The sequence below is a fragment of the Fundulus heteroclitus genome, chromosome 7, assembly GCF_011125445.2.
Source record: "Fundulus heteroclitus isolate FHET01 chromosome 7, MU-UCD_Fhet_4.1, whole genome shotgun sequence".
NCBI lineage: Eukaryota > Metazoa > Chordata > Actinopteri > Cyprinodontiformes > Fundulidae > Fundulus > Fundulus heteroclitus.
In genome coordinates, this window is record NC_046367.1 from 40,383,981 (window position 1) to 40,403,644 (window position 19,664).

The 19,664-nt window shown below is 42.7% G+C and overlaps 1 protein-coding gene across 1 annotated transcript in view; it reads left to right on the plus strand.

The window, feature by feature from the left end:
- Positions 1–1,623: 1,623 nt before the first annotated feature.
- Positions 1,624–19,664, plus strand: part of col18a1a (collagen type XVIII alpha 1 chain a) — a 44,031-nt gene continuing 25,990 nt past the window's right edge. Inside the window, exons 1-4 of the mRNA XM_012879624.3 lie at positions 1,624–2,115; positions 13,178–13,719; positions 16,629–16,709; positions 19,426–19,497. Of these exons, the coding sequence (XP_012735078.2) occupies positions 1,776–2,115; positions 13,178–13,719; positions 16,629–16,709; positions 19,426–19,497 (1,035 nt within the window). The 5' untranslated portion in view covers positions 1,624–1,775. The remainder of the gene's footprint in view (positions 2,116–13,177; positions 13,720–16,628; positions 16,710–19,425; positions 19,498–19,664) is intronic.

Below are 19,664 nucleotides of genomic sequence, written 5' to 3' on the forward strand. Positions count from 1 at the left end.
AGGAAGGCATAATTAGGTTAATATGAAATGTTCAGCTTCAAGAAAAAACAGCAGATGATTACGATGTAGAAACCTGTGTAATATACATGGACGTGCAAATACTCCCTGAGAAGCTAAAAAGTCACTCTCAACAGACTCAGGAAGCAACACATGATTCAACAATAGATGATAAATTAACTCACTGGCATCTTTCAGTCTGGAAAAGGTTATAAAACCATTTCTAAGGCTTTGGGGGCTACAGAGAAACACAGTGAGAACCGTTATCCAGACATGCTGAAAACACGGAGCAGTGGAGAACCTTTCCAAAGAGCATCAACAATTCATCCAGGTGGCCCCAGAAGAGGCCAGAACATTATCTAAAGTTAGGGTCAGAGATCATGATTTGGAAATGTCTGTCACGTTTACCACAATAAATAAAAATCTTGATGAGCCCCATGACTTTTGAGGAAATGTTGTTTGGACCAATGAGACAAAAACAAAACATTTCGGAAGGACATGTGTCCCGTCATGCGTACCATCTGGTGCCAAACTAACGCGGCGTGTCAGATAAAGACGATGTAAAACAATCTGTAGGGTCGTATTCTTCTCCTTTTCTGGATTGTTTCTTGTTTTTGAAAGACGTGACTTTAGGATGCCGTTCATTTACCTGGGAGAGTTTCTATGCATGTCACTTCTTCTGTTTGTCAGTCAGGTGAAAAAGTTTGGACTGAAAGTTGGTAGAAATTAAACCAAAGTGTAAAAAACTCTCCTGAAATTCTGAAGACTGATTGATCAAGACTGCTGTGAAACATTAGAACCTGCAGGAATGAAAATATACAGAAGTTAGGGTTGGATTTAAACATCTTAATACTAAACATTCGCTGTCGCTTCATGCTTGCTCAGTATGAGGGATTGCTGCAAAGCCATGTACAATGCAGACGACTCTCCCTGTGGCTCTACACTCTTTCAGGAGGAGTGAATGCTGCTTGTCGGGACTTTGAAGCAGTCAACTGGTTCCCTTATATAGGAAAATTTTGACCAATCTGTATAATATGATTGAATTTAACTTTGTAAAGTGCCTCAAGATGACATGTTTCATGAATTGGCGCTATATATATAAAATTTAATTGAACTGAACATTCAAACTCTATGCTAAAATGCATAAATGAACATGAGGCATATAACTCTAAAAATAATTGTGTAAATCACCGGTTTGGTTGTATGTTTAAACAATTGAATGCATGACTGCAGAGAGATTTTACCTGTCATTGGCAGCCTCATCTGTCCATTGGCAGGTCGTTGGCACAGTCAAACTGTCCTCAGAGTCTATAATGTAGCTAATAACTTGTGTTGAAAACCTGAATCAGCATATGTCTATATCTATAGTTTTCTAATTAACATAATTCAACAAAGACGGCAGGTAAGGGGGGTGGGGGGGACAAATTGCCCGTCTCTGGAGCTCGCTGAAAGCATCAGGATTGCAAACTGAAAAGGCAGGCTGCTGTAATTCTGAGGCATCACTCAGCAGGAGAGATCGCTTTTCACTGCTGCCACAAAAGGAGGAGGAGGAGTTAGTATACATATTGCTGGGGCACCTCCTCCTCCTTCTCCTGCTCTGCCCTCTTCACTCTCCTGAATGGACGCCCTCCTCTTCACTTGGGCTGTCTGTGCGTCTGCCGGAGTGTGTGTGGCGACAGAGCAGAGGGAAGGAGTGTGTGAGGGTCGTAGGGACATGTGATAGCTCGCTCTTGGAAGCCCGATTGATCTGGTGGACGTGGTTGGACGCTGCGACCATAATGAGGACCTGGTTTAACGTTTTACCTCTTCTGACCCTGTGGGTGGTCCACTCTGAGGCTTGGTTGTGGTCCTGGCGTGCGGCTGATACAACATTGGCCAACAGGTTGGAGACGGAGGGTTCTGGCAGCGTGGCGGTCAGTGGGGAGCCACCGTCTGAGAGCGGCCCCACGGTAGGAGCAGAGATCATTGATGAACATGTGATCCAAAAGACTGGGCAGACTTGGGATGAGACGACCGAAGCCCTTCAGCTGATGGCTGTAGTTCCTTCAGAGGCACCAGAGACGGGACATGGAGCAGAAACGGCTGCTGCAGGAAGGTCACCAGACAGAAGTACACCTGGTAATGACACATCTTCATTAAAGGGTGCGGGTTCTGGAGAATCAGATCTTTTAAGTCTTACATCCAGCACTGAATACGAACGGGACTCCGGGTCTGGCCTTTTGCCCAGCTCCAAATCTGTTTTTCTGACAGGAACTGAGATGGTTTTGGGATCTGACCTTGAGAAGGAACAGGTAATGCTAAATGATAATGGACGCGCTGTTAGCGGAGACAGTTTGAAACGTCAAAAACTACAGCGGCACAAGGAAGGTTCAGCTATTTACCTGGGCAGTTATCAAGGTAACCGCAAATCACCGCCTCTTAATCAGATTCTGCCTTTCCTCCTTCAAACTCCCCAAAACAAAGAAAACAGCAGTGGTGTTATTGGCGATGGCTTAAACAGTCCTAATGAAAGTCAAGATTCACCTGCTAGTGGCATCTTTTTACAGACTACTGTTGAGGAAGTAAAAGCTCCCCACTTACCAGCGGGTGCTAACGACCGCCCGTTACCTCAGGTTCTGCAGAAAACTCAACATCCACTTCCTAACCAGAGTTTTTCTCTAACAGAAACAACTCAAACGCCACAAACACAGATATACAGCATTGAAACAGACACTGATGTGCCAACCACAGCCATTCAGCATGAAAAATCCAGTCACGGACCAGTTTTAAAAACTGTTCCAGGTGCCGCTCCACCATCAGTAAGGGAACACCAGACTAGCCAGGCATTTTTATTCAACCAGGCGGCTGAAGGTGTTGAGGCACCAGCTGAAAACCTCACAAAAGTAGCTAAATCAGTGCTTGCCAATCATTCCTCACGATGCTTGAAGCTAGATTCTGTTCTGCCCTTCTGCTCCTCCGTGCCGGGGGAAAGGTTTGCCGTGCCAAATTACTTCAACCACAGCAGCGTGGAGGAGGTCCGAGCCCTCCTGGATGAGTGGGCATGGCTGCTGCGGTCACGTTGCCACCACGGCGTGGAGCGGTTTCTCTGTCTCCTCCTGGTACCAGAGTGCAGCCCTGCGGCCATGTTGCCCTGCCGAGGTCTCTGCGAAGTGTTACGTGACAGTTGTTGGACGCTGCTGGACGAGGGTCGCCTCCCTGTGGAGTGCCATGCTCTGCCAGATGAGGAGGATGACGGGTATCAGTGCTTATCAGTGTGTAACCAGAAAGGTAACCACTGGCTCAAAAGGAATCTTATATCTGGATTCGTTTTGAACCAGTTTTAAAATCTTCTTCTACCCTGTAACTTATCCCCAACCAGCTAAACTGACACTTGTCATCACTGAGTGAAAAATATTAACAATATTTAGGCTATTAATTACCTGGCCTAATTAATTTGACTAATTAGCCTTCAGGAAACGTTGTCTGCAGCCTAACAAGCTTGGATCCTGACTGCTCTTGTTGTATGTGTGTGTTTCTGTCTTGTGATTTCCTCAGCATGTATCGTGTATCAGGTCAGACTCAACTTTAACAAACTTTCTCCGCTAGTTATGTCAAGAAAGTACATATTATTTTTATATTAGGATGAGACATCAGCATAGGGACTTTTTGGCTGTAGGAGCCTTGTGTTGGATACGCATCGTATCACTAAACAGTCATTTCTTACAAGCAATAGCAAAGACTGTAATTTTTCACAAGTAGAGGTGCCAATAAAAGCTGTTGGCCAGTGTTAAAGGTGCATACACAAGTTATTTGACTTTTTTTTTTATACATCAGTAGCTCACTCTGGTTGCATACAAAGTTCTTATGAAAGATTACCACGTCCTGCTGGCGTATCAGTTGTTATGTTGGTGTTTTATGCTTTGTTTTTGATTAATTTGTTGGCAAATGAAGCCTTTAGTGTTTATTTACGATTTTAATGGAAGAGCGTACGGTGCATGTGCAGCAGGGGTTAAAACAAGGAAGCAGCTAATGGCTATTAGCATCTCCAGGCGAAACAATGAAGATCCAGTGGTCCAGGATCCAGTGAAAACAAACAAACAAAAAAAAAACACAAGAAAAATATGACTCCAAGAGGAAAAAGCCTGAAATGTCTCTGGGAATACAGTATGAAACCTGCAGATCACTCAAATGTGACCGGAGAGTGACTGACATGATGTTCTGATATGAGGCTCTTAAAGTTGCTGTTAGATCGGCATATTTAATCAATAATAACCAAAATCGCAGACTTGTGAGGATTTGGAAATTGTGTTTAATAAAATTGTGATTATATCACAAGTGCAATTAATTATCCAGACCTAGATTAGATGTTAGAACCTGGTAAAGTTCAGATTCGTTATAAATTAAATTCACAAACTGGCAAGGCTGTTTTTTCTTTGTAACATGTCCATATTGTTATGTGCCGTTGTTCCTGATTATTATGCTTGAATTTGTTCTTTATTTACCCCAAATCACCTAATGATCGTAGGGGTATTTGTTAGGTTAAGGAATTCCAGATAAAATGAAACTATTCAGCTGTAAACATAAACTCTACAGTAAGACGTGAAGAATGGTGCGCAAGATTTAGATGAAGACATCATAACTTTGCAGATATAGTTCTGTCGTATGTCCCTCAGTAATAACAGGACCAGCTAGGATGCAGATGAGTCCCTCGTGACTTAACAGAGAAAGCCTGACTCAGTTGTTTAGTCCAGAAAAGTGATTCATGTGAGAAGACTCAGATTTTTATAGTTTTGTATCAAACAGTTTCATGAGGGAAAGTCTATTCTTGCTCTGGCTATCTGCCCTCGTCCTGGCCCACCACGGCGGTTCATATCCCTGAGAGCTGGAGAAGGTCTTTTTACAGCAGCGTTATCTGTCAGACACCGCGCTTCACTGACAGACCCGAGTGGACATCATGTTTCTGCTTCCAGGAGTAAGAGAGATGTCTGGCTCCAGACACATTTGACTTGGTGTGAAATAGTTTGAGCTTATAGAAGGATTACGGTAAGGTTAGCACTAAGACTCCCTAAGTGGTTAGATGTTGCGGTTGTGGACACACCGGCAGGTGTCGGCCGGTAAACGATGCTTTCCTTTGGGACAAAGATGCCTCAGGTGATAAAGTTTCAGGTTATCCAGACACCGGTGAATATGAAATGACAGAAAGTGCACAAGGTTTTATAAAACGTCAATACTAAAGCAGATCCAGTTTTCACCTGCATTTTAAAACTATTTAATCCTCAATTGAAAAAATAATAATAACCTACAACAGATTATACAAATTATTCATCAAACGCAGCTTCTAGAAGGTCCTTCAGCAGCTCTAAATATAAGGCAGAGGTTTCCTGCCTGACTCAATGTCTCTCACATCATTCTACGGGACTTTTGCTCCACTCTTCTTCCAACGTTGCTTCCTTTCCTCGAGGTTTCTCTGAAGGTCCCGCCGCAGCAATCAGGTTGAGATCTGAGCTTTCACTGGGCCATCGCAACATTCTGCAGTACATCAGCTGCTCCGTTTGGATCATCGTTCTGTTCTCTTACTCTTAGTGGAAATAGTGAGGCTGTACTTAGTTTTCCACGCAACGCTTTTCCATTTCTTTTGTTTAATACAGAGGCTACTGACAGTCTGGAGGCTCACCTGAAGCTAAACTTCAATAATTGAATGGTTAAAGGGAAAAAAAATGCAGTATTGGTTTTGGCTTTATGTTAACTATGTGGGCTTCTGGAGCGGCTGGTAATTATTTAAAAAGGGGAATATTAAGCTGTTTTAGTTACATCAGAGATAATGTTTTACAAAACTCTGTTAATGTTTGCCTCCAACCCCAAGGAAAGCTTTGGTTCTCATGATTATTAGTCTCATGACTTCTTGATGGTGTCCACCCACTGAGATGTCCTCTGACCCTCCACCCTGATGATGACCAAACCTCAGACATGTTTCATTTCCTACAGAAAGCTTGATTACCTGGCTGTGGGCTGGAGCAGCGTTCCCTGATGCGGCGGCTTTGCCATGAGTTATTACTTTAGATCGGTTTGAACAAAACGCCGTAGCTTCTCCAGGACGACGGCGGATATATTTTTTGTGGACTAATCAGTGGGAATCACATCAGGCGTGATCCCTTCACTGTCAGGGGTCAGGATTGTTAGGGCTCAACGGCTCCTTTAATTACCTTTTCCCATGGTTACCGGCCTCGCTCTTAAAAGATGAGCAGTCATTCATATCAGGGTCTAAAGGTCAACTGCAATTTATCTCAGAGGGTTTGAGACCATACCCCATGGAGGAAACCATTAGTCTTCTCCTTAATTGACATGTTCAGGTTGTGTCCACAGCCGTGTGTGTTCTGGAGCCTTTGTTTTTAACTTTTTTGTCTGTTTTTAGTGAGCTGACTAATTGTTTGGGTTCTGGTTCTTCTGGGCTGAAGGTAATATATTTTTCAGAGGTGGTCTGGTGCTTGATGGTGGTTCTTGGCAGGGAGTCGTCCTGACTCGGCTCTTGTTGAGCTTCCAATTATGTCCGCAGAGACACTGCTGCGTCACACCCGTTCACCTCTCTGGCTTGTGTTGCAGAAAATATTGTGGTGAAGCTATAGCTGAAGTTTTGAGACGTTTTGAGTTGGACCGTGGCCTGACGTTCCAGCAGACATCATTAACCTGAATTTTAATGCTTGGTGGAGTCTGGTGGAGAGTAGGGAAGGTATAGGAACAATCAATTAAAAAAACAATATGAGTCGTTTTACTGCTTTTGGGGGATGGATACAACTTAAAATTGGACCTGCGGTTATTAAGTTGATTTTAGTTTGGACACAAAACAAAGCATGAAACAACTATTTAATGAGTTCTTACAGAGAAGGGATCAGAGAAGAATCTGTATTTAGTAGAGCTGCAGCAGCCCTGTTGGCAAACATGGGCAAATGACACTTTGTTTGACACCTAAAAAGGTTCACAAAGCATCCATCCATCCATCCATCCATACATACATCCATACATACATCCATCCATCCATCCATACATCCATCCATCCATCCATCCATACATACATCCATACATACATACATACATACATACATACATACATACATACATACATCCGTGGCACTACCGTGGCAATCAGTTCTATAGTCGCCACTTTTTATTTGTTTCTCTCTGCTTAAGCAGACTGAAAATATACCGAAAAGCATATTTTTAGTTTTCTGAACCCGTCCTGGTATTTGCTGCCGGTGCTGTCCACTCCAGACTAGTGATGCTTGGTGGAGTCTGGTGGAGAGTAGGGAAGGTATAGGAACAATCAATTAAAAAAACAATATGAGCCGTTTTACTGCTTTTGGGGGATGGACACAACTTAGAAATTGGACCTGCGGTTATTAAGTTGATTTTAGTTTGGACACAAAACGAAGCATGAAACAACTATTTAATGAGTTCTTAAAGAGAAGGGATAAGTGACTAGTGAAGTCTGCTATAGGATTTGAAACAGAGCTGGTTTTACTGAGTCCAGACGTCAAGAAAGGAAGTGAAAATGTCCCGTTGTCACAATGCCAAACCAGAACCTAATTCCAGCTCGTTGTGCTTTGGGTCTGAGTTTGAAAAACCAGCGGTGCTAATGGGGGAGCTGACGTTTGCTGCTCAGTACTTTTAACTTTGTGGTTAAGTAGGTGCATTTAGAGGGTTATAACGCTTCCTCTTCTGCAAGCTTTAACATGTAGGAGATGAAGATAGCTTGTGTCTTATCCTCATTTCCACACTGTGCCACTTCAACTCGCTTTGCTGGGGGTCTGCTTATGAGCTCACCTAACATTTTATGAGGCACACCTTGTTAGTCCTGGGTTGGACCTCATCAGAGCTGCCTTCACTCGTCATGACATACATTCAACAAGGACTTGGAGCCACTCCTCACGTCCACGCTAACATGACACCAACACAGAGTTGCTGCGGATCTGTTTTCTTTACTGCAGAGGTGAGAATCTCTTGTTGGGCTGGGATCTGGTGGCCATGGAGGCCTTTATATTGTAGAGCAGCGTCCTCACATTCATGTTCAAGAAAAGAGATTTAGATGATCGGACGTGAAGCGTTCTCCATCAGAAGACGCACGGTACAGTAGTACTCAGCCAGGCTGGAGCTCAGGGGTCCACAGTTTGTATCTGCTGCTGTATTGCTCTGGTCACCCGGTTTTCTGGGCGGACCTTTGACTCTCGGGGTCAGACGGCGCAGCCCCTCGCAGGGTAAAAGCAGTGACACCTACAGAGATGTTTGAAACGCTGATGAATTACACTCAAACCTGATTTGCCAGGAATGCGCACGGTGTCCTGACGTATGGACCTCCTGACCGATGTGGCACGGCAGGCTGCAGCTCCCTGTCCTGGAATGCGGGGGCGAGACAAAGAGCTGCCTTCCTGGTTGGTAGGCGGCCAGCTCGACAAGACAAACTGTCACCATAAACCCGGCAGCTCCTTTCATCAGCAGCTCTTTTATTTGTGGTGCCCAGCTGACCTTGAAGCAGTCATTGTTCAACAAAGGCCATTATGGGGACCCGAATTCAGATTGCACTTAAAATGCTAATGATGAAAGCTTTGTGTCGCTCACACTTTTGATCTCTGAGAGGGGCTGGAACCGCCAGCTCATTGGAGCCCATTCTGTAACAGAGTCCTGTGCAAACAGCCGAACCGGTTGAACTTTCTGACCTCCGGTAGATTTCACCTTTGAAATTTCCTAATCACAGCCTCACAACGGGCAAACTATACAAATTACAGATTTCTCCGCTCATAGAAACGTTTCGTGTTTTCGCCAACATTGCACATCTGTTCTGGGGGAGCGACGCTTCCTGTAATGACAGGTTTAGAAAGTTTCCTAAAAGAATTGCATGCACGTATGACGCGTTGGCTGAAGTATTAAAGTTAATTACACGTGTGAACTGTAGAAGAAAGGGTCGGCAGAGAGGAGACTAAAGCTGATTACCTGCTGCAATCACAGAGGCGTGCTCTCCGTTACTCGTGTCTCTGTTGAAAAGTTAGAAAGAACCAGAAGTTTTTAAGGTTTTCAAAGCCTCAACTTTTACACCAGAATTTGAAATGCTGCAATCGGAGCTGGACTACGATGTGCTTTAGCGGTTTTCCGGCTCTCCTTCAGTTATGAATGGGCTCCTGGGCAGCCAGGTTGAAACATGCGAGCACAGGCCCCTCGCTGGGACCCTGGAGGTCCCCCATTCTGAGTTTATCTGCGTAAACATCTGCTCCGCTCAGTGCAAATGACTGTTTATTGGTTCCTGCCATTCACGCAGCAGTCGAGGCGTACCCGAATGCTCCACAACCTTCAGGTGGATGTGTTTTTACAAGGCGTTTTGGAGGATGAGGCCCTGAAAATGATTGATAGAGCACTTTGTCAGGTTAGTTGTGGGTTCTTCCTTAAATCCTGTTTATTGAATGCAGAGAAAAGGAAAATTCCCTCTTTTTGCCATCTGTAAACACCAACAGCATGCTCTTCAATCCCTTTGATTTGGGATTTAGTGAAAATCAGATAATGTTAGAGGCAGGTGATGTACAAATGGGGATAATTGTGTAATTCCTTAAATTTCTGTTGGATCCAAAACCAATTCCTCCGCCAGGAAACCTGCGTCACGTTTTAATCTGCCTTTAAGATGTTGAATTAAAGCTAAGTTTAATCCCAGTTAGTTCATCAAATATCAGTGATTTCAGGCAGTTGAAGCCTGATCAGTGCAGAATGCAGCGTTGCTGCTGAAAGAAAAATACATTTGAAACGTAAAGAGACAAAATGATCTAATTAAGTCATTTTAGTTTAGTAGGAGGAAATTATCTTAAAAAACAACGATGGATTCAAAAACAATAGTTGTTAAAAACTCTACACAGAATTAGTGACATTTTTAATTAAAATATGGATAAACCAGTTAAATATATTGAGAGTTCAGTAAACATGGCTGTTGTGGAGAGTATAAGACCTTTTAGTGTCCTGGAGAAAACTGTCACTAATCTTAATTTAAGGACTTTAAACTATCTCTACTGTATGTTGGAATATTTGAGCAACTTTGTAAAACCGTGGTACCAGAAACCATCTGACTGGTGTTCCTGATGAAGGCTTTGAATTTGGGAGAGATCTTCATAAGTCAGGAAACTGCTCCAAGCAGCGGGTTCCTCACCAGACGGGCCCAAGTTGGTCTTCCACCACTCACAGCAAGCCTGACGGTAAACAAGCAGAAGCAGTTTTTCAGTCTGACATTATCTTCCTGCAATAAAAGATTCATTTTTAGGGCTTTTTCCACATTTTTATCAGGGGTGAGAATGAATGCAGATGTATTTAAAACAGGGAAGCAGCACAATCCTCAGTCAGAAGCCAACATCTGCTGTCCTGTTGCAGCCTGACTGGCCTCTCTGTCAGTTCAGGCTCAAATGAAAGCGTCTTTATTCCTCTGACAGTGCGCGGCCGATTTTTATGGTTTCACAGCGGAAAGGACGACGTTCTGTTCGGAGCGTTCTACGTCTCTGAACAAAACCAACAGCTCTCCTGCCGTCATGGCCGCTGGACGGCTGCACAGACACAGACGCTCGTCTCTCACCAGGACGTAGCCTCAAACACTTCTTCAAAGCGCACAGCGTACGTCACACCCCACCCAAAAACAGTCATTTGTTCCAACACGTGAAAATGTTGTTTTTGAAGGGGAACCGCTTTTTATGCTATGACGTGATCAGAGTCAGGGAGCGAGGGCAGAGAAACGCTTCAAGTCCAGGTGCAGAAGAATAAATATCCATTAAAGCTTTTCTCCTACGTTACAGACTCAAGCTCTGCTGTGTTTGAGTGGGAGTTTAAATGCTTGGCCAGCAAACAGCAGTGAACAGACTCTGCATCATGCAGGGTGGATGCTTTTCTTCAGCAGCGACAGGTTGATGGAGATAAATGCAGGAAGAGAAATACGCTTCGCTTCTCAACACTATTCCTGACAGCTTTGGGTTTGACAACAATGGCCTCAATTATGGGTTCAGTTCATATTTTCCACTCAGATCCTCGGCTTCATGCTGAGAAGAGGACGAGCTGCATAAGAGCTGAGATCTGGGAGGAACGCCTGGGCTTTGTCAGTTTTTATTTTGCTTGACATTTGCAATAATTCGCCTTGGAGATCATTATTGGCAAACTTTAGTTGTTGCAACCAAATCAGCAGCTGATCTAGAAAAGGCATAAAAACGCCTTTAAAATGCAGTTTACCTCATCAGAATCACGTCGGCTTTCTTTACCAGGTATGTCTTCACATACGAGGAATTTGACTCAGGATTGTGCAACGCTCACAAAGTGCCGACTTATACGATAACACGACAGCAATAACGTAGTTATAGAAATCAAACACAGCCTGTCGTATCTAGGGAGTCATTTTGACAGCACAGAATTATTTTGGGCACTTTCCCTTCATGTACGTAAATCCAATCAAAAATACATATAATTTGTGACCATTTTAAAGAATGCTCTGTTAATTAAGGACCATATTCTTTTCTGAAATCAACAAAAAATAACTTTATCCTCAGAAATGGGCTCACAGTGTTACAGTAGGTCCTGGGTTCAAATCCCACCCTGGGTTCTTTCTGCATGGAGTTTGCATGTTCTCCCTGTGCATGTGTGGGTTCTCTCCAGGTACTCCGGCTTCCTCCCACAGTCAGAAAACATGACTGTCACGGTAAATGTTGCGTGCAGTGGTTCTATTTTTCCTGTGTGTCTCTTTGATGGACAGGTCCATTATGTGCTCGGGTCAAAAAAACACATTAATAATGTTTAAGATGATGTTTCATCAACTAATGTCTCTTACTGTTAAGCTCTATAAAGGAGCAGGTTGCAGCTTCAGCGCGGACTTTATGTCAACATGATGATCGACACAAAACTGCTCGTAATGCATCAAATGGCCTCGTAATGCCAAACTAAAATAGAGCACATTAGTCACAATTTAAAAAAGAGGTTTATTTTTATGGTGCTAATTCATAATTTAGAGAAAGCTGGCTGGTTAAAACAGTTAAGTAATAAAGATCTGGGTCAGAATCAGACTCCAGACTTTGGAACATCTCGTCTATTTTTGGAACATCTCATCCAAATCATGCAGGGTAAACCTCTCCGTTGAGCAGAATGTGGATACTGAACTGATTATTTTGGAGATTAATCTTTAAAATAAATCAGTGCGTGTTTGTAACAGACTGTGGGTCATATTCATAAAGGCATTTTTTAGTGCTAGATGTGTGCAAACCAGATTGGAAGCCTGCGTCTACTTTTGAACCTTTCCACCAAGGCCGCTGTTCCTCCAACACGGCTTTACTGGTTAAACTGCATTTCAACCACATTTAAATGACATATTTCACATAATTATGCATAATACCTTCTCATTCCTTGATGAGAAATAAACCATAGGGCTCTTCTTCGCGTACTAACCTCTCAGATTCCCCCTTCTATACGGCTCATCCACCGAGGGGCAGGTTGGTAGAAAGCTTGTGGTTAAGTGGGGAATGTGGGAATCAAACTAACAACCATCAATTAGTAACACGCCTGCTCTCTGTGATTAGCTACAGCTGGAGCTGATGGAGTCACTTTCAGTTTGGGGTGAAGAAGTACCCTCTGCTGAAAGCCGGTGGTGGCTTTAGAGCAGGAGAACAGGAAGGATGAACCGGACCTGCGGCGCTGCAGCTCCATCAGAAACGGGTCATAGTTTCTATCACCTCTGTAATCACGTAAACGTTGTAAACGATGTAAACGATGTTCTAAATCAAGCCAGACCAGGAACCCTGTGATTGTGGAACAGGCAGAACTGAAATAAACAGATTCTGTAAAGATAATTAACTTCTCTAATGCAGCTCAGGTGAATCTGTCCCTCTGGGCGATAAACCAGGTAGATGTGTGTTGAGTTTTTGTTGATTTCGTCTTTTCTTCTGATGATGGCGATAGATTAAAGTAGAAAATCACTGGTTTGTCTGTGATCCTATGAGCAGAGCTGCTTTTTAAAGCCTTTAACAAGATTTTTGATTTCCCCTCAGTGTGTTTTCTGTGTTGTTTTTGCATCCGCCATGTTTGGTCCTGACCCAAAGCCCTACCTGTGATCTAACACCAGACTCTGCCATGCAGCCCCCCCCCCCCCACCCTAACATCCATCCGCTCTGCTCAGACTCCAAACTGACTTCCTGTTTCTGTCCTCCAGAAGACGACGGCGTCTCGCTGCTGCAGCTGATCGGAGACCCTCCCCCCGATAAGATCCCCCAGGTGGTCGGCCCGGACAACAGCCCCGCCTACCTCTTCGGCCCGGACTCCACCACGGGCCAGCTCGCCCGCGCACACCTCCCCAACCCCTTCTACAGAGACTTTGCCCTCATCTTCAACCTGAAGCCCACCTCAGACCACGGCGGCATCATCTTCTCCATCACAGACGCCTCGCAGAAGGTCGTGCACGTCGGGGTCAAACTGTCAGCGGTGCAGGGCGCCGAGCAGGACGTGGTTTTATACTACAGCGAGCCCGGCGCCGAGCGGTCCCACGAGGCGGCCAGGTTCCGCGTGCCTTCCATGAAGGACACCTGGAACCGCTTTGCCGTGGCGGTGAAGGACGACAAAGTGATGTTCCACCTCAACTGTGACGGGGAACACCGGGCGACGCGCATCGAGAGGTCCCCGGATGAGATGGAGCTGGAGAACGGTGCCGGGGTGTTCGTGGGTCAAGCCGGAGGGGAACATCCTGAGAAGTTTCAGGTATGGACGTCAATCCGGTTACGTTTCATTCACTTCTGGTGAAATCCAAAACTACCAACGGCGTGCAGGAGCTTCCTGGTTCTCTGTGATGAGACAGAACCTTTGGTTCAGTCCAGTTCACTGTTTGGGTTTTCTGTTGCCATAATAGATACGTGCAGCTGATGACTCTCATGTGATCCACTCGCCTAAAACGGGTCGACACCAAACTTGCTGCTGCTCTCCCCCGCGGTCCACTTCAGCTGAAAGCCCTCCCTGTTTACTGTCATTACCATCAGTCAGCTGACTCAGCCGTTTGGGCTGCGCTGGTCCAGTAAAGGTGTCGTCTGATTATTCAGCCATGGGAACGTTGTTGTTTCCATCACCTCTGGAAGATAAGATGACATGTTTTTAGTTGCATGTTCTGTTAAGGGTTCCTGCAAATTCTCCCGACTCTTCCAGACTCGTAGTTCTCAGTTCTTTTTATTCATTTGCTTTTATTTACATGCAAACATTGATTTGAATCAATGACAGATTTTGACAGAGGCCAGGCTTTTAATATGCAACCTGGATGGGTAACTAGATGGACATTTCATGTTTTTCTGGAGTATATAAATGGGCCATACTTTCTGATAATATTCTAAAAACAACTTTGCAAAAGTTAAAAAAATACATTATGTTCTTAATCCTTTGTTAAAAACTCTGATTTCATTGTAAAAGTCCTATGTAAATTAGTTTTAATGGCATTTATCAATATTTCATGATAGGGGAAGTGCTACGCAACAGCTAAAACAAGAGGCAGATATAAAAACTGCTAAAACCCCTAAAATATGAACATAGCACAAAACAATCTAAATCAACCAGACATCAGTGACAGACTCACATGAAGCCAAGTGACATTCAGCCTTTTTTAAATAGATAAAACAATAAATATATTTGGTAATTTCCAAATTTGCTGCTGCAAACAGATTTCCAATCAGTTTAATTCTCTGTTTTTAAATATTAGTATAAATTGTATTTTTAAGACTAAAGTTGTGAATATGTTACTCTTATTTAAATGTTTTACAATTTCTGCTGTGAAAAAGCAAAAATACATAAAGACTAGAATAGAATAGAATAGAATAGAATAGAAAATACATTTTCAGTCCCATAATTGAGAAATACATGTGTGACAGAGGCAAAAACAGAAGACACCAGAGGTACAAACAGGATGAATTATTATGAAAACTAATTCTAAAGTTAAGCTGTAGAGCAGAAAAGAAAAACTTATCAGAAGGTGAAATATAGTGTTTTGATCATTTATAAATAATCATGCAAATTCATATTAACATGAGGTGTTTAAGTTAAAAAAGAACAAAAGATTGGTCACTGAAAGAATCACTTTATTCAAATCCTGGTTTTATTAACTGTTTAACAGACAAGACGCCAATCCAAGTAAATGAATGAAAACTACTGCTATGCTGCATTGTAACAAAAACATAAAAGCCAAGTCTAGACTCCCTCCATGGCTGGAGATCACTGCTTGTGCTGCACGCTGATGCGACTCAGCGTAAATTCTCAGTTTTGGTGAAGTATAGTTGAACTTTAGAGGATGAGGAAGAACTTTCTCTGTAAAGTTTCTTAAAGACGTACCAGTTCCTTCACTGACAGGTTCCAACCTGACCCTGGGGCCCACAGACGACAGGAAAATAGTTTGGTTCGTCCATGTTGGTGAAATATTGGTGTATTTTCTTTATGAAGTGGCCTCAGTTTGTTCTAAAACCTTTTTAGTTTATAGCAGCTCATTATAACATGAATAAAATATGTAAGGTAAGCTGTTAGAAAGCCTTCTGTTTTGTCTGTGTATAAATAAAGTGTAAATGGAAAACTCAGTGGACCAAACATACATACATTTGGAATTACAGCTTTAAATCTGCTTTTTTTAAATAACGTAACAATATTTTTTATTTAAATATTACATATATCCCATATTGGGTTTGTGCTGTTAATACTATTTTAGCTAAAACAAAATGGGCATTTGTTATTCTATTGCAATATCTATATCTATCTATCTATCTATCTATCTATCTATCTATCTATCTATCTATCTATCTATCTATCTATCTATCTATCTATCTATCTATCTATCTATCTATCTATCTATCTATCTATCTATCTATATATATATATAATGTAATATCAAATTATATTACACATAATCATTTGCAGGTCATAAATGGACAGAAAAGTGAATAAAATATATGAAATTGTGAGTCTGGAAGAGTCTAGAATACAGAAATTGCAGATATTTGGGATTATTTTACTGATTTAAAGAAGTTTATCTCCAGATTCTAGTTACGTCTTAACTCCAGCAAGCCTGTGAAGTTATTTTTTCCCAACTAGAATAGCGTTTTGGCCAAAATCTTTGAACATCTTAATATTTGCAATATCTTAAGATTTATGTTGAAGATCTGACGCGCTGCGATAAAAGGAGCCGTTCATCTGATCCTCGGACAGAAGGCCTGAACACTGCCGTCAGAGGTCAGCACAGAGAGGGTTCTGACTGGACCGGGCTAACTGGGCTAACTTCTAAAACCCTTTGAACGCGTCACTCTGGACATAAATGTGTCCCAAGGAGTCAACTTCAAAAACATCAGACGCTGCTGACGGCTCCTCTGAGGAGACATGACTGATGCTGCGAGTGTGGGAGCTTTCCGCGGCATCAGATTAACAGATTGGACGTTTGAGGCGCAGATAGCAGCACTTGACACAGAAACGGGCCAAAAGCAGCGACTTCAATGGGCCCTCTGATTTAGCAGAGGCGGGGGGAAATTCCCAGAAAGCAACGAGTTCAGAGACAAACATCCAGGTTTCTATGGCCGTGGTTGTTGTTGTGTGTGAATGATTATAACGTGTGAGTGGAGATGAAACGGCAGAGGCGTGTTGTGTTTCAGGGAGCCATCAGCGAGCTGAGGGTGGTGGGAGACCCCCGCGCTGCGGAGCGCCTCTGCGAGGAGGACGACGACTCGGATATGGTGAGCTCCGTCTGATCACGTCTTTGGAGATATCTGACAGTATGCGCTTCATTTTCTGGCCTCACTCTGATGGATTTTACTTTACAAGGTTAAGGGAGGCATTTATAGTTAAATAACATCTTTCTGACTCTGGCCTGGGTGTAATCGGGTTAAAGGGTCCATGTGCTGCAGCTTAAGCTCCAGATACTGTTCTGAACTTGATGTTCTACTGTATAACAGGTTACAGCGTAACAGTCCGTAATTATAATAATATACAACGTATTGCAGCACGCTCCACGTTTACTGGTAACTTTACTTCATTTATTCAGTCTGTTGCCAACAGTCTTTTTAATCCTGGGGGATCAAAAGCTTATTTTTTTCCTTTTAACCTGGAAATAAATTCTTAAACTATAGGTAAGGTGTAATTTCTTGGTTTTTGCTTAATATTATTTGTCACATTAAAGGTTTTCAGGTGGTCAAACCAACTTATATATCAGAATGAAATGATCAGAGTTATAAAAAGACACACGGTTTAGCTTTCCAAACCAACCTGGTCCTACGTGGAGAACTGTTACCAACCCCCCATCCCCCTTTAAATCATAAATTAGCTTTTTTGTAAGCCTGGTCACTGCCTAACCTGGAGAATCAATAAATCGTGTATACTGAGTCATGAAGTAGGAAGAGGCTGCATTAAGCAACACATCATTCCCTGATCTAAAGACATCTTAGAGCTCTGAAGAACATCCAGTGGTTTAGAAATGGCTTACAAAGATATTTCTGGGTCTGTGGGACTCCAGAAAACGACAGCTGGAGCCATTTTCCACAAATCACAGAAACAATGAACAATGGGGAACATCTTCAGGAGTGGCCAGCAAAGTAAAACCACTCCAGGAAAGCATCATGAACTCATCCCAGAGGTCATAGAAGAACCCAGGATAACAGCTAAAGCTCTGGACTGGGCCTGGTTGGTTATATTTTCCCTCTATAAGTCGAATCATCATTTGAAAACTGCTCGTCTACTCAGGTTATATATTTGTCTGATATAACATCGGTTAAGTGATCAGAAACATTTAAGATAAAATATAGGAGTTCTTTCAGGGCTCTTTTGTCACAGCACTGTACAGTAAAATGAAGCCACCATAAAAATGGAGGCTGAGCGTTTGGAAGTGAGCAAACGTCTAACCTGAAGACCAGAGAGGAGCTCTCCTGACCCGGACCACCCACACATAGACACATGAGCCTCACTGCGGTCCACCAGCAGCCGGAGCTCTTAGTTAGTGAAACAATGGCAGCTGCTCTGCTTGTTGGAACCACTAAACAACACCTAAAGAGTCAGACTTCATCACTTGTCATGAAATCTTTAGTGATCATTCAGGGTTTTCAGCTCAGTGTTTAACTCAAACCTTCATCCTTTTTATTTAATCTTAACGATTTGTATCGGTTTACTACACAGCCCCTGGTGCATCAGTCCCTCTAATGTGCCACTCCATGTGGTGCCAGTGCAGCGAAGAAGCCATTTAATCAGGTTCTTATGAAGTTACACCTTCCTAAACGGGGAATATTTGCTCCTCCACAAGCAGGCAGCAGCTCCTAGCACCACAACGCTGGTATTAGGCCTCAATCAAGCTCCAAAGCCATAAAAAAACTTTAGGTAACTTTCTTTTCCTAAACTGAATTAAGAAAAAAGTGTTTATTTTTCCCTGGTATCCTTGTTTTCTATTAAAAATAGTTTGGTGATTTAAAGTTTGTCCAAAAAAAAAAAAAAAAGCAAAAGCAGACAAAATCTGGAAAAGAGATCAAATCATTGTCATTGCTTTTTGTATATTTACAGTTAATCCCAAAATGACTCTTACTTGCAGCTGATTTAAATTAAAATTCTTTTTTCTTTTTTTTTTAAATCAAGAGGTTTGTTTCGCAGAGGAAATTAGGCAGAAATCTCTTAAAACATGATAAAACATTTCAAAAGGATGATGACTTATAAATAAATAAATCTACTTGGACACACCGTTTGATCATTAAAATGTAACCCTTCTCAATAATTAGTGGAAAACCTTTATTGGTATTACAGCAATTAAACCCTTCTTGTAATTCCTCACCAGGATTCCTTAGTGGTTTTCTCTGAGTTTGGAAGGTTCTCCTGGTCATCACCCTAATTTTAGAAAATACGCGTTGGTCAAATTTAAAAGATCACTTTAACCTGAATCAGCCAGAGATGTGAGCAGACATGACAGGAAACACTATCACAGCGATTACAAACGGCATCAGCTGCCAATTTGTCTGATTCACAGAATAATCTGCATCTTTTATTTTAATTTTTTTTATCTAACCTTTATTTAACCAGGAAAGTCCCACTGAGATTACTAGTCTCTTTATTAAGAGAGTCCTGGTCCAGACAGCGGCACAGATCGCAATAATTCAGATCATTATAGACAGTTTCATAACAATTTCATAAGACAATTAAAAACATTTTCAAACCTTAGATCAAAAGTCTAAACTGACTTGTTCCTCTAACTTCCACGTTGTGGGGGCAGAATACTGAAATGTCAGCTCACCAGCTTTCAGACAGTAGCGGTGAGTCTCGTGAGCGTAAAGAATAAAGTCCAGCTGCTTTTGGTCGACTATATTTAGTCGGATATGAGGGGAGCGGACGTAGGATAGCCTTACCGACGTAGCTGACGGTATTAAGCAGGAGAAATGTTCTGTAAAGCCTGAATTAAACATCTGATGTGTCCCTCAGGCTTCAGGAGAAGGAAGTGGCTACGGAGAAACCAGACGGCCGAAGCCTTACAGGGAGAACCCGCAACACACGGTAGGGAAAATGTGTTTTTCTCTTTCCATTTAAACTTATCTGAGTTATTGTCCTGCAACAGTCGCTCTGACATGGCTTTAGAAACTCCTCATCAGATGTTAGGACTGGATGGAAGCGCTTAAAGCCGTCGGTTCAGCAGGCCGTGCATGGAGCTATGAACAGCAGAC